Source organism: Salmo salar, chromosome 22, assembly GCF_965601325.2.
Source record: "Salmo salar chromosome 22, fSalSal1, whole genome shotgun sequence".
NCBI classification, from domain to species: Eukaryota; Metazoa; Chordata; class Actinopteri; order Salmoniformes; family Salmonidae; genus Salmo; species Salmo salar.
The window spans coordinates 49,351,847-49,367,500 of NC_138312.1; the positions used below are offsets into that span (position 1 = coordinate 49,351,847).

At 42.2% G+C, this 15,654-nt stretch overlaps 1 protein-coding gene across 1 annotated transcript in view; it reads right to left on the reverse strand.

The window, feature by feature from the left end:
* Positions 1-1,554: 1,554 nt before the first annotated feature.
* The window catches only part of LOC106583616 (integrin alpha-5), an 83,471-nt gene continuing 69,371 nt past the window's right edge, over positions 1,555-15,654 (reverse strand). The window contains exons 20-30 of the mRNA XM_014168000.3: positions 8,363-8,513; positions 7,989-8,081; positions 7,623-7,702; positions 7,233-7,313; positions 6,588-6,693; positions 6,199-6,357; positions 5,881-5,991; positions 4,400-4,513; positions 3,927-4,028; positions 3,591-3,713; positions 1,555-3,174 (exon numbers count right to left, since the gene is read on the reverse strand). Of these exons, the coding sequence (XP_014023475.3) occupies positions 3,091-3,174; positions 3,591-3,713; positions 3,927-4,028; positions 4,400-4,513; positions 5,881-5,991; positions 6,199-6,357; positions 6,588-6,693; positions 7,233-7,313; positions 7,623-7,702; positions 7,989-8,081; positions 8,363-8,513 (1,204 nt within the window). The 3' untranslated portion in view covers positions 1,555-3,090. The remainder of the gene's footprint in view (positions 3,175-3,590; positions 3,714-3,926; positions 4,029-4,399; positions 4,514-5,880; positions 5,992-6,198; positions 6,358-6,587; positions 6,694-7,232; positions 7,314-7,622; positions 7,703-7,988; positions 8,082-8,362; positions 8,514-15,654) is intronic.

Below are 15,654 nucleotides of genomic sequence, written 5' to 3' on the forward strand. Positions count from 1 at the left end.
CGAGCAGTGAATTTCAAACACAGATTCAATCACAAAGACCAGGGAGGTTTTCTAGTGCCTCACAAAGAAAGGGCACCTATTGGTAGATGTTTTTAGGGTGAAATTTCAACCACAGAATTATGTCACCATGGTAACCAAATTTCAACAGACTACTTCATATCATTTTCACTGAATCACAGTTATTACTTAGCTTCATTGTTATGCCTTCTAATCACCAAAATGAAATTCATAAGTATCCACCCCTTTTCACACAACATGCGTGTACTAAAGAACCACCTCATGCCACAACACAGCTGGAGCAGAATTCATATGAAATAACTGACTAGATATTTCAACACACAAAAATATTAGGAATTTTTACCTTCAAAACATCAGATCTTCAATGTTATATTCATTATCATTAAAAAAAACAATAGTCTGGGCATTAACTGACTATTATCAATATGCTACCTGTTAGGAATGACGCTGTAGAAGAGAAGCAGGTACGGGGAGTCAACATTTAATCAGAACAGACATGAAAACAGGAGAGGAACAGAATCGTGCAAAACACAGATGTAAGACAATCAATGCAGCAGCAGGCGAACAGAGCTGGGGAACTGACGAATATAGGGGAGGTAATAAACAGGTAATTGAGTCCAGGTGAGTCCAATAATTCGCTGATGCGTGTGACGAGGGAAGGCAGGTGTGTGTAATGATGGTGGCAGGAGTGCGTAATGCAGGGCAGCCTGGCGCCATCGAGGGTCAGGGGGGAAGAGTAGGAGCAGGTGTGACAGTACCCGCCCCTAGGGGCTCCACCCCGCATCCCACCTGGGCGAGCCTGACGGGCCCGGCCGAGGCACGGCGATGGCCAAGCCGGCTGGGCGTAAAATCCCAACGAACCGGCAGAGGTGTGGGAGTCTGGCAAGCCGGCTAAGGCATAGGAGCCTGTCAATCCCGCTGAGGCATGGGAGCCCGATAATCCGCCTGAGGCGTAGCAGCCTGAGGAGCTGGCTGTGCGTAAAAACCTGACGATCCGGCTGAGGCCTGACGTGGGATGGGCGTCTTCCGAGCCAACTGGGGAAAGGAAGCCCGACGATCCAGCTAAGGCACCCCCAGTTCCATCGGCGGCAGCCCCTGGACCCGACGTCACCACCAACCAAACCGCCAGCACTCCCTGATGCTTAATTTGATGGCTGCTGCATTCTGTTAGGAATGACGCTGGAGAAGAGAAGCAGGTACGAGGAGTCAACATTTAATCGGAAGAGACATGAAAACAGGACAGGAACAGCATCAGAAAAGGGTAAAACACAGATGTAAGATAATCAATGCAGCAGCGGGGAACAGAGCTGGGGAACTGACAAATAAACAGGTGATTGAGTCCAGGGGAGTCTAATAATTCACTGATGCATGTGACGAGGGAAGGCAGGTGTGTGTAATGATGGTGGCAGGAGTGCGTAATGCAGGGCAGCCTGGAGCCCTCAGGGGGAAGAGCGGGAGCAGGCATGACACTACCGTGAGAATGATTGTTGAAAGTTCTCCACTTTAAAGCTAAATAGATTCACTGTTGCTAGCAAAGTCATTCCAAAGGTTAGGTTTAATGGAGCAAATTAAATGTGACCATATGTTGTCACTCATATATTATCAATGATGCTATTTAGGCCTATATACAATAGCATTTGCAAAGTCATCAACAACTATTCCAATTCCAGCAACAGGAAATCAATTATAATTATGTGGATTATAATTAATGGCATTTTTTGTAGGGGTTGATACATTTCAGTTAGGGCAAATTACGTTTTTAAAAGTGGAAATTACAAACTTTAGAAGCCTTTTGCATTTCCTGCTGTGCATGAAAATTACTGCAACAAATTAAATATGGCATCTGTATTTGGATAGGGTAAAATAAAATGGTCATTTAATTTTAGTCGTCAACAGCAAAACAACATGAAAAAGCCATGGCAACTCCCAACATGGGAGGGAATTATTTCACAGAAAAACATATTTCCAATGCAGTTTGATATACTCTTCACAAAATTATAAATGTACTACTTTGAAATATACATCCGCTCAAAACAAAGAAAAAATATCCTTAAGTATGATCAAATTCATTTTGTTGAATGCACAAAAACATGTTATAAATAGTGATTAGGGGATGTGAGGTTATATCCTTCAACTGTAACAATTATCTAAAAACTTCTAGCACTGTATTTACAAATGTGGTAAAGTTGCATAGTAACAAAATGCATCAGAAAGAACATGACAGATAATATGTTTAAGCAAAAAGGCCAGGTGTGTTTCCTCTAAAAGAATCTCTGACCTCTCTCCAGCTAGCAAGCCCTTATTGTAAAACTGGTGGCTATGAGGCAGCACTACACTGTAGAAAATCTGAAATCGCACTCGTGTTGGCAGATATGGTGATATACTGCCAGCTGTCCAACAGCGCAATGACCCTGACTAACTGATGGTCGACAAGCACCTATTAGTAGTAGTAACACCTGTTAGCAGATGGTGGGCAATGTTAACTTGCCATCAGGGTCAGGGATGGTCTATTTCGGGACAAAGTAAGGCAATTTGGAGTAGCAAACTCCATCAATATGTTTTTGTGACATTGAGAAAACACATTTTAAATTGACTGATACACTTTATGAGGCTATTTCTGCTCCTAGCATTCGGAGGACTTTGGCTGTTACCGTTCAATAGCACACCTTCCCCAACATTCTCACCTCATAGATAAAGACGTATTTGGTGACTCAAACAATTGAATAAATGCTCCACTGCCTCAGCCAGGGTTGCTACTTTGATGGATATTTCCCCATATCAAAGCAAAAAGCTATATTTTAAAGACATTATTGTCTATGCAACCGTATGCAAAATATACCCGTTTTCAGGATAGCTCTATTATAATGCAGGCCAGACATCTCATTGTGGGTTTGCCTGCTTCAGCATTTCAGTGCAGTAGAAGGCTGAATGCCAGTGAGGTCCCAGTGGTACTCATCCTGTGGATGGACTTCCTTTCATACATGAGTACTCTGTGGTTTGTTTAGAGTTATAAGTTAAGTCCAACGCAATGCCTTTCCAGTTTTCAAAGCGACGTCTGGGATGGTCCATCATTTAGGCCTCAGAAGAAGCCTGTGGTTTGAGTTGAGCTTTCTCCATGGCTGTACCATAAGGATTGGATCGTTTGAAGAAGCCCAACTGGAAAGATTGAAAGAGAAAGGAGACTTAGAACAATTTCAAAGGTAATAATTACATGAATAGTCCTCATAGTACCAGACAGTGTTCATCGTTATTTGCTACCAACATCCACTTTCAAGACTGTCAAATTTGAAACACTTGATCTTATCTAATAGTTTTTAGATACCATTTTATGCTACTTCCTGGATGAAAACAACTGGTGGTATCATGGTCAGGTTGTATACTGGTTGTAAAAGGAAGTAAAACAAGATATATTGTAATGTGGTTGCCTGACCATATAACAACCAAAATGTGATATCCCAAGACATCATCTGGTTATATGACAGATTCTCAATCATAAACAGTTAACAAGCATTATGACATTACATGCTTGTAATTTAGTATGCTAAGTTTGTCCTTTACATGGCCACCCTTACCTTGTAGAGTACATATATGACCAGGGCTAGCAGCAGCAATCCAGCCAGTATGGCCAGAATGATGATCCACAGTGGTACCATGTACTGGTTGTCTGGCTTGTTCCACATCACTGGAGTCAGGACCTGCAACACAAAAACATGTTGTTACCATGGGGAAATGAGAAGTCACTTGAAAAAATAGATGACTTAAAATCTAAATGTGACATTACTCATAAAGTTTTTTTTTTTAATGTTTTGATATCCCAAATCACACAGACAGGACAGGCCTAAAGCATCCATACCATAAAGGTAAATGAACAGATGATTAAATAAAGGGGAAAATAAAACAGCACTTGCCTTCTTGGATCCACTGGGTTTGAGTTTGGGAGCGATGGAATAGGGCATCTTTTCGACTCCGTACTCCACAGAACACTCCAGCACATACTGCTTGTATGCCCTCTGCAGCATTTGTCCAAAGAAAGGATGAGTTGAATAAATCATTTTAAATATATTGCCAAAGTGTGTACCAAAAACCAAATACCTGTCGCTGTAAAAGTTCACTACCAGGAGAGGGCGGCATTGTACCACAGACTTGCGACCTACATTTATCTGTATCGCTTTCATTCTTTGTTTTTTACTACTAATAATAGCAGTAGTATTATAGTACTAATACTACATCATCATAAGGATTGTTAATACCAAATTCAATCACATTTGATCTACATAACAGAATATACAGTACATGTGCTATTCAAATGACCATTTAATATGAGGAGAAGTAGAATACAGGACATGACAGCAGTACAAACTACAGAGTCACGCTCTCTCACCTCAAGGAAGGTCTCAGGCCAGATGCGTGAGCGGACGGTCAGAATGACACTGCTTCCTCTCTCCAGTAACCCCACATGACAGCGCAGCCTCCAGCACTCAGCGGTAGAACACGACTATGGAGGAAGGAACACAGTCATCAATACAGACCACCAGTGCATTACATTTAATCAGTCTCACAAACAGTTACAGCTAACAGCCTGTGATTGTGAGCAGTACAAGAGGCTATACAGAACTTTTGCTTCTGGGGTATCATTCAAGACCAAATTGGAGGTAAACAATTAGTAACTCAACTTCCATAATGCATCTTTAAAGTAACTGTCCAGGGAAAATCGTACTTGTAAAAGTTAATATTCTGTTAACTCATACCCAAATAATGTAGACTCGTCTTATACTCGTATTTGTGGCCAAAGTATAAATTGGAGAAAAAAACACTTAAAAAACACACCTTAAACCTGTTTTGCAAACAGACCATTTAAAAAATGCTTGCTATTTCCTCATAGAGAATGATGTCATTCTGCCTCATTGGCTGAGCTGGTCAATCAGTGGCCTGAATATTTGTAATAACCGTTATACGCCCACACCATTCTGTTGTTGGGGTACACCCACACCATTACAACACAGAAAAGCTGCTTTAGCTGCATACCTAAATGAAGTACCTAAATGAAGTAAATGTATATAACTCATTATTGTAATTAATTATAGGTAATGTTTCATAGAAATCTGGAAACACTGGATAGTTCCATTTTAGGTTTTGGTAGAGAGAGAGATTCCCATTGCTTTAAATGAAAGGGAATGACACTAGTTTGTAGTTTTGTGTCCTTCGTGTAAAATGAGGAGCTATGGTTAATTGTTCTGTGGTCATTAGTTTTTGAAGGGACAGTATACTGACTGATAGGGGAAAGGAGGAATGAATAATCGGGTGGAGAATGTAAGAGGACAAAAACAAAGAGCGGGAGACATTTATTTCACATAAAAATAATTCTCTACAACGTATAATTATGATCAGAGCTTATTATGATAGATATCCTCATCTCCTTTCACGATAAAATGATTTCCCTTCAGTTTGTGTTTTGTGGGTATTAGGGGAAACCATGGATGGTTTTTCATGTTTTCTTTCTGTTGTAATTCAGCTCATGAGGTTATCGTTAGGACATGAAACGAAAGCCTTGACAAAAAGAGACTTCATTTACGATGAAAAACTACGAACATAAATAAAAAAGAATAATAGACAATGAATTCAGGAAGAGAAGAGGTTAGGCAGGCCAATAAACTCCCATAAGACACCTCATTATCACCACTATACTCTCTAGCTTCTCTGCTCCCGGACCAAGTGCCAAGTGACTTAATTTAACAGCAGCTATCTTCTGTTTTACTGTTTTCAGAGTCAATAGACCTCTGCGGCCATGTGTCAAAGTTGACGCCACATGGGTTAGCTATGTAGAACCGCTCCAACCCCCTTCCCCAAAATACAGACACACACCAGGTTGCCTTGTTCATCCAGAGGATCCCTGTAGACCTCTCTCCTCTGGATGTGGTGTTCAGGGCTGGCCGTCAGTGGTGAGGGTGGCTGCTCTGTTGTAGGAGGTTGGAGCTGGCAACACACACAGAATAGTTATCTGGGTACCATTGGACTACTGCATATCCTTGGCATAAATATTGTGAATGATATGACGCTACACAAAGTAAAAGACAAGGTATCAGGGTGGGTGTGAATGTATACAGTATCTGGGATGAGTGCCTGTGGAAGTATAATATGAGCAGGTACTTTTGTATGTATGTGTGTAAGTCTGTCCCTCACCTTGAGCTTCAGTGCATTGAGGGTGTGGTTGGAGCTGCAGTCGAGTGGTCCCTGAGTGATGACCTCCAGAGGGTACAAAAGGTCGTGACCCTGAGATCTCAGAGGGCAGCGCAGCTCCAGCACTGACTGACTGATCATACTGGGCCCGTTGTTCACCAACTGAAAGAGAGAGAGAGACAGAGAGAGAGAGAAAGAGGAAGAGAGAGAGAAGAAGAGACAGGAGGAGAGAGTGAGAGAGAACCCAAGTCAGCATACTGTACCAGGAAGCTAAGAAGATAAGCATTTGTTCAACAACCCAACCCTATTTGACTCCACTTAATAAAAATAAACACAACACAAAATCAACTCTCGTGGCACACACTGAGTAACTCGTGGCACACGCTGAGTACCTCGTACACATGCTGGATCTCAGGCCCAACATCCTGCTCCTCTTGTAGGCTGTGGCTCATCCTCCAGTTCGGGGGAGGGAAGAGGAGCTTGTCTGGACGAGAAACGCTTCAATCGAGAAAAGGAGAAAGATACAAGTTGGAAAAGAGGATAAACGAGTAGGAGTGGATGCAGTAGACATACCCAACAGAATGTGGTACTCAAGCAATAAGGCCCGAGGGAGTGTGGTATATGGCCAATATACCACGTCTAAGTGCTGTTCTTAAGCACGACGCAACACGGAGTGCCTGGATACAGCCCTTAGCCGTTGTATATTGGCCATATACCACAAACCCCCGAGGTGCCTTATTGCTATTATAAACTGGTTATCAACATAATTTGAGCAGTAGAAATAATTGTTTTGTCATAGCCGTGGTATACAGTCTGATATACCACGGCTGTCAGCCAATCTGCACTTAGGGCTCGAACCGCCCAGTTTATAAAGAAAGATATTTTACAATGTCACTGGGGCTGTTGAGTTACAATATATTGGTACCCAGTCACGTTGAGTGTAGTTAAACAGGGAGTATGTTTATTAGTGATGGTGATGGAGAACATTCAATAATTAGTTTGTTTGTTCATTCGTCCATTCAGCCATGATGACTCACCCCTGTAGAATAACATCAGCAACCACAGCCACCTCCAGATGAAAGAGCTCATCATCAGTCTGGGATTTATTCTCATTTTTACTGAGCGGAGAAAGAACAGACAAGTGCAACACTTCATTTGGATTGTGCCAAATACTGTATATGGTTTGTAGACGTTCGCCTTACTGTCGACAACACTTGAACTAACTATCCACTAACCCTAACCTTAGCTCAGTCAGGACAAGGTAATAAGTATGGAAGTATTTAGAAGGATTTAGTTACTTTTTTAACGAAACACATTTAAAAGGGAAAAAAAACTTTAATCTCTCACATTCATCTAAATATGAATACATTCAATAACTACAAAGTCATTTATACACTTTCTGTGCTGAAGCTGCAACTGCGACTTACCTGCGTATCTGGAGCTCAAACTGCACTGTATTGTGAGTGTCCTTCAGTCGAGGCACAGTGAAGCGGAGGCCTGCCCACAACTGAAGATCCATAGAAAAGACAGGCGATCAGACACTAGAGATAAAGCTACCTCAGATCTGTCAGCAAGGCAGTCCATCAAATGCACAAACAGTCATTAACAGACCCTGGATTAATCTGGACCACGCAGCATCAGTCGTAAAGACACAGAATTGCAAAGACATACAGAAACTCACAGTCAGAGGGACAGAAGTACCATACTGCTGTGGGAACATTGGATTGTTCCTTTCGTGACAATAAAGCTCAATTTGAATTTAAGAAACAGTTAGTCCACGATGATCCACTTACACTTGTTCCAGACTTCATAGGGTTTCCCAGGTCACAGACCAGATAGCGGGTCTGATTCTCCGCCTCGTAGCTACAGGTCAGCTGAGTCAGACTCTGCTTATGAGATACAGTATGAGCAAAAGTATGGCGAGAGAGACAAAGACAACGATTTACTTCACAGCATTTCCACGTTTTCTCAAATCATTTATATCATAAGCATTGTTTTAGTCATCAGGCTATCATTAGTGTCAACACTATATTGGTATTAGTTAAATTATTGTTATGTGGATTAGCATATGTCTCTTTATTATTTTAGCACTGTCATTTCCATTAGAAACATATTATGAACATTAGCCGTTACATAAGAGTGACAGGACAGATGGTTTCTCCCTCACCGCATTGTTGCGGGCTATACCCCTGTAGTCAGCCTCCGCGGGCAGGACCACGTAAAGCTCTGCCTCGTAGGCCCCCCCCTCTCCCTCGTTCCTGGCATTGAAGGTCAGGGTCAGGGAGTTCTCATCGCCAAGATACACCTCTGTCCTATCGCTAAGGAAACCACAAGAAAATACAACAACAATGTAAAACAAGTCGCTTTTTTTCTTTTTTTTCCAGACATTTCCCCAAACATGACGAGACCTGTTGCAGATGTTTTGTCTCTCATGGAATTTGCATTTTCTTTTTTCACCTTTATTTAACCTGGTAGGCCAGTTGAGAACAAGTTCTCATTTACAACTGCGACCTGGCCAAGATAAAGCAAAGCAGTGCGACAAAATCAAACCACAGAGTTACACATAAACAAACGTACAGTCAATAACACAATAGAAAAAATCAGAATAGTTTTTTTTTGTTGCATTGTTTACATATGATTAACATTCATTAGTAAATAATCTCCTTTCATCTTTGAAGCGCAATTGAAGGTTTGCTAGGGAGCTGCTGGGCATTGTCTGTCACAATATCAGTGGGGGAAAAAAGCATTGACCCGCAAACACACACACGACCACCACACAACGTTGTCTCAAACTTGACCCTAAGCATCCTACGTTTTCAAATGTTGGTGGTAACCATACGTGTGTATCCTACAGTCAATGCTCATTATCTTCATAAGTGTGTTCCCACTGGGTGCACTAGGTAATTTCAACGTGGAAATGTGGGTAATATTTGGTTGAGATGTTAATCAATAAGATTTCAACCTTTATTCACCCACTCAAAAAGACAGCCAGACGTTTGTTGAATTCCCAATGTGTTTTCACTGCGCTTTCAACCATTTAAAAGCATAGAAAAGTTAAAATAGGAGTACAATGTCAGATATTTTGTATTTATACAACAATTTAATGGGTTATCACTGTTCTTCATCTAAAAGCAGAACCAAAGGACCTGGATTGTAGTTGAGATTACATTAAAAGTACATAGTGCACGGGATCAATGCTGTTCGAGATTCTGCACAGATTATTATAGCAATTGCTGCAGCCTTTCTATGCCATCTTTAACATGCATGCATTCTATAATTACATAAGAAGACATGTATAGCTACAGTAGCCTATGTTCAAAATGTGGCCATGGATGTGTTACTCATTTTAAGGTTGAATAAATACGGTTACATTAGTTTGTAAGATATATTTAGGCTATTTACTGTATTACAAAAGTAATATTGTATTGTGTTTGGTTGACAACGCAAGCAAATATCTAATGCTTTGATAGTTTCATCTCAGCCACTGACTTAATCCTATTCTTTAACTTTTATTTTTGCTTTAGTTGGAGACGTGAATCCAATAATGTGTTAACTTGTCTACAAGTGAATAGATTATTTACTGTGTTGCAGAAGTTATATTGAATTATGTTTGGTTCTCAACACAACCAAATATCAGCATATTTTGTGCCACTGACTTAGTCTGGCTTTAATTCCAGTTTGTCTACAAATGAATAATTGGTATATTGGATTCACGTCGCCATCTCAACCAATAATCAAAGTCAAACAATAAGATTAAATTAAATCAAACTTTCTTTAAAGTGCATTTAAAGTTTGATTTGATTTAGTCCTATTCTTTAACTTAGATTTTTGGTTGAGATGGAGACATGAATAAAACATATTTATGATTAACTTGAAGATTACATTTCAAATCAACCAGAGCGTGAAACCCCTGGCCTATAAGTATTGTTTATTTTGAGTTGAACCCTGGGTTGAATTGAAACAAAAGACAGTACTTCCGTCTTCATCGACCTGGCCAAGGCTTTCGACTCTGTCAATCACCGTATTCTTAACGGCAGACTAAACAGCCTTGGTTTCTCTGATGACTGCCTCGCCTGGTTCACTAACTACTTCTCAGATAGAGTTCAGTGTGTCAAATCGGAGGGCCTGTTGTCCGGACCTCTGGCAGTCTATGGGGGTGCCACAGGTTTCAATTCTCGGGCTGACTCTTTTCTCTGTATACATCAATGATGTCGCTCTTGCTGCGGGTGATTCTTTGATCCACCTCTACGCAGACGGTACAGTGAGGGAAAAAAGTATTTGATCCCCTGCTGATTTTGTACGTTTGCCCACTGACAAAGAAATGATCAGTCTATAATTTGAATGGTAGGTTTATTTGAACAGTGAGAGACAGAATAACAACAACAAAAAATCCAAAAAAACACATGTCAAAAATGTTATAAAATGATTTGCATTTTAATGAGGGAAATAAGCATTTGACCCCTCTGCAAAACATGACTTAGTACTTGGTGGCAAAACCCTTGTTGGCAATCATAGAGGTCAGACGTTTCTTGTAGTTGGCCACCAGGTTTGCACACATCTCAGGAGGGATTTTGTCCCACTCCTCTTTGCAGATCTTCTCCAAGTCATTAAGGTTTCGAGGTTGATGTTTGGCAACTCGAACCTTCAGCTCCCTCCACAGATTTTCTATGGGATTGAGGTCTGGAGACTGGCTAGGCCACTCCAGGACCTTAATGTGCTTCTTCTTGAGCCACTCCTTTGTTGCCTTGGCCGTGTGTTTTGGGTCATTGTCATGCTGGAATACCCATCCACGACCCATTTTCAATGCCCTGGCTGAGGGAAGGAGGTTCTCACCCAAGATTTGACGGTACATGGCCCCGTCCATCGTCCCTTTGATGCGGTGAAGTTGTCCTGTCCCCTTAGCAGAAAAACACGCCCAAAGCATAATGTTTCCACCTCCATGTTTGACGGTGGGGATGGTGTTCTTGGGGTTCTAGGCAGCATTCCTCCTCCTCCAAACACGGCGAGTTGAGTTGATGCCAAAGAGCTCCATTTTGGTCTCATCTGACCACAAAACTTTCACCCAGTTGTCCTCTGAATCATTCAGATGTTCATTGGCGAACTTCAGACAGGCATGTATATGTGCTTCCTTGAGCAGGGGGACCTTGCGGGCGCTGCAGGATTTCAGTCCCTCACGGCGTAGTGTGTTACCAATTGTTATCATGGTGACTATGGTCCCAGCTGCCTTGACATCATTGACAAGATCCTCCCGTGTAGTTCTGGGCTGATTCCTCACCGTTCTCATGATCATTGCAACTCCACGAGGTGAGATCTTGCATGGAGCCCCAGGCCGAGGGAGATTGACAGTTCCATTTGCGAATAATCGCACCAACTGTTGTCACCTTCTCACCAAGCTGCTTGGCGATGGTCTTGTAGCCCATTCCAGCCTTGTGTAGGTCTACAATCTTGTCCCTGACATCCTTGGAGAGCTCTTTGGTCTTGGCCATGGTGGAGAGTTTGGAATCTGATTGATTGATTGCTTCTGTGGACAGGTGTCTTTTATACAGGTAACAAGATGAGATTAGGAGCACTCTCTTTAAGAGTGTGCTCCTAATCTCAGCTCGTTACCTGTATAAAAGACACCTGGGAGCCAGAAATCTTTCTGATTGAGAGGGGGTCAAATACTTATTTCCCTCATTAAAATGCAAATCAATTTATAACCTTTTTGACATGTTTTTTTATTTCTTTTTAGTCTGTCTCTCACTGTTCAAATAAACCTACAATTAAAATTATAGACTGATCATTTCTTTGTCAGTGGACAAACGTACAAAATCCGCAGGGGATCAAATACTTTTTTCCCTCACTGTACGATTCTGTATATATCTGGCCCTTCTTTGGACACTGTGTTAACAAACCTCCAGACGAGCTTCAACGCCATACAACACTCCTTCCATGGCCTCCAACTGCTCTTAAATGTTAGTAAAACTAAATGCATGCTCTTCAACCGATCGCTGCCTGCACCCGCCCGCCCGACTAGCATCACTACTCTGGACGGTTCTGACTTAGAATATGTGGACAACTATAAATACCTAGGTGTCTGGTTAGACTGTAAACTCTCCTTCCAGACTCACATTAAGCATCACCAATCCAAAGTTAAATCTAGAATCGACTTCCTATTTTGCAACAAAGCCTCCTTCACTCATGCTGCTAAACATACCCTCGTAAAACTGACTATTCTACCGATCCTCGACTTCGGAGATGTTATTTACAAAATAGTCTCCAACACTCTACTCAGCAAATTGGATGCAGTCTATCACAGTGTCATCTGTTTTGTCACCAAAGCCCCATATACTACCCACCACTGCGACCTGTATGCTCTCGTTGGCTGGTCCTCGCTACATATTCGTCGCCAAACCCACTGGCTCCAGGTCACCTATAAGTCTTTGCTAGGTATAGCTCCGCTTCATCTCAGCTCACTGGTCACCATAGCAACACCCACCTGTAGCACACGCTCCAGCAGGTATATTTCACTGGTAATCCCCAAAGCCAACACCTCCTTTGGCCGCCTTCCTTCCAGTTCTCTGCTGCCAATGACTGGAACGAACTGCAAAAATCACGGAAGTTGGAGACTTATATCTCCCTCACTAACTTTAAGCGTCAGCTGTCAGAGCAGCTTACCGATCGCTGCAGCTGTACACAGCCCATCTGTAAATAGCCCATCCAACCAACTACCTACCTCATCCCCATATTTGTTTTTGTTTTTCTGCTCTTTTGCACACCAGTACTTGCACATCCTAATCTGCACATATATCACTCCAGTGTAAATTGCTCAATTGTAATTACTTCGCCACTATTGGCCTATTTATTGCCTTACCTCCTTACTTCATTTGCACACACTGTATACAGATTTTTCTATTTTGTTATTGACTGTACGTTTGCTAATCCCATGTGTAACTCTGTGTTGTTGTTTTTGTCGCACTGCTTTGCTTTATCTTGGCCAGGTCGCAGTTGTAAATGAGAACTTGTTCTCAACTGGCCTACCTGGTTAAATAAAGGTGAAATATATATATATTTTTTTTAACGTAGGCCATCACTGTAAATAAGAACTTGTTCTTAACTGACTTGCCTAGTTAAATAAAGGTTAAATAAAAACCAGCCCCCACCAACACCATATGAACTCACACTGACACCCCTGTGTAAAGCACTTCCTGTGTAGTGATAAATCCACTCCACTCCACACCACTCTCCCCCCCCCCCCCCCCCCCCCATACTTCCAAATGTAGTAATACATTCATGCTGTCTATTGAGCAGAAAGAGGGAGAGCCATGTACAGATGTTGAGGGTCGGTCCCTTGGCTTGACCCCTTCCTCTCATCCCCCACCCTCTGTCCACTCGATGTCCAGACACAATGACACCATGCTCTGCACCAGGTCCACACAGATGATTCCAATAATGACCAGACCATTTTAACGAAGCGCAGAGGAAGCGACACCATTGATATTCTATCACAAACACCGTAGTGCTGACTCCGAGAGAGGAAGGAAGCTTTGAGGTGGTGGGGAGAGAGGGGGTTGTAAGTTGCATTTGATTTGATTCAAAGATTTTAAGATGTTATATAGGAAAACATGTATGTGAAATATAATCATGTGTACAATCAAATAGTTCAATGTTTAATTGAAGCCAGAGGATGTACCACACAAAGTACTACTGGTACTTTTATCTCCGTGAAGGGCCTCAAGGTTGTGAACACAAAACATCCTCCCGCATGGGAATTCTCAGGAAGTAAACAATTTAAGGCCTAAAAAACAAGCTGTGTATTACATTTCAACGAGGTCGTTGAAGCTGCAGAGTGAAAGTGCTGAATCATAGATTATTTTCTGAGTGATTTGGTCTCGTGGAAACTGAAAACAAACATTCCAGTTTTTCATGGGAAACTCTTAACATGATTGAATTGTGCCGGTAATAAAAATCACATGGTGAAGTCGTGAAACAAACTACTACAACTGAGAGCAACTTGTTTTGTGAATTGTCCCAGTTGTTCCAATCAGCCTAAAATGCAACATATTCTGCTGTTGTCCAACACTCAAACAACAATGATCAACCAGTAATAACCATGAGCAAGAGGATACAAACCATTTTGTTACTCTCCTGGGAATAGAAAAGCATTTCTGCAATCAAGGTGTGTAAACACAAATGCTACATGACCAAAAGTATGTGGACACCTGTTCATCAAACATCTCATTCCAAAATCATGGGCATTAATATGGAGTTGGTCCCCCATTTGATGCTATAGCCTCCACTCTTCTGGGAAGGCTTTCTACTAGATGTTGGAATATTGCTGTTATAACAGCCTCCACTCTTCTGGGAAGGCTTTCCACTAGATGTTGGAACTTTGCTGCTATAACAGCCTCCACTCTACTGGGAAAGCTTTCCACTAGATGTTGGAACTTTGCTGCTATAACAGCCTCCACTCTTCTGGGAAGGCTTTCCACAAGATGTCGGAACTTTGCTGCTATAACAGCCTCCACTCTTCTGGGAAGGCTTTCCACTAGATGTTGGAACTTTGCTGCTATAACAGCCTCCACTCTTCTGGGAAGGCTTTCCACTAGATGTTGGAACTTTGCTGCTATAACAGCCTCCACTCTTCTGGGAAGGCTTTCCACTAGATGTTGGAACTTTGCTGCTATAACAGCCTCCACTCTTCTGGGAAGGCTTTCCACTTAGATGTTGGAACATTGCTGCGGTGAACTGCTTCCATTCAGCCACAAGAGCATTAGTGAGGTTGGGCATTGATGTTCGATGATTAGACCTGGGTCGCAGTCGGCGTTCCAATTCATCCCAAAGGTGTTCGATGGTGTTGAGGTCAGGGCTCTGTGCAGGCCAGTCAAGTTCTTCCACACCGATCTTGACAAACCATTTCTGCATGGACTCACTTTGTGCATGGTGGCATTGTCATGCTGAAACAGGAAAGGGCCTTTCCCAAACTGTTACCACAAAGATGGAAGCACAGAATTGTCTAGAATGTCATTGTATTCTGTAGCAGTAAGATGTATCTTCATTGGAACTAAGGGGCGTAGCCCGAACCATGAAAAACAGCCCCAAACCATTATTCCTCCTCCAGCAAACATTAAAGTTGGCACTATGCATTCGGGCAAGTAGTGTTCTCCTGGCATTCGCCAAACCCAGATTCGTCTGTCGGACTTCCCAGATGTTGAAGAGAGATTCATCTCTCCAGAGAACGCGTTTACACTGCTCCAGAATCCAATAGAGGCAAGCTTTACCCCACTCCAGACGACGCTTGGCATTGCACATTGGGAACCTTAGGCTTGTGTGTGGCTGCTCAGCTATAGAAACCCATTTCATGAAGCTCCCAACAAACAGTTACTGTGATGACGTTGCTTCCAGAGGCAGTTTGGAACGCTCAACGTGCTTCAGCACTCGGCAGTCTCGTTCTGTGAGCTTGTGTGGCCTACCACTTCG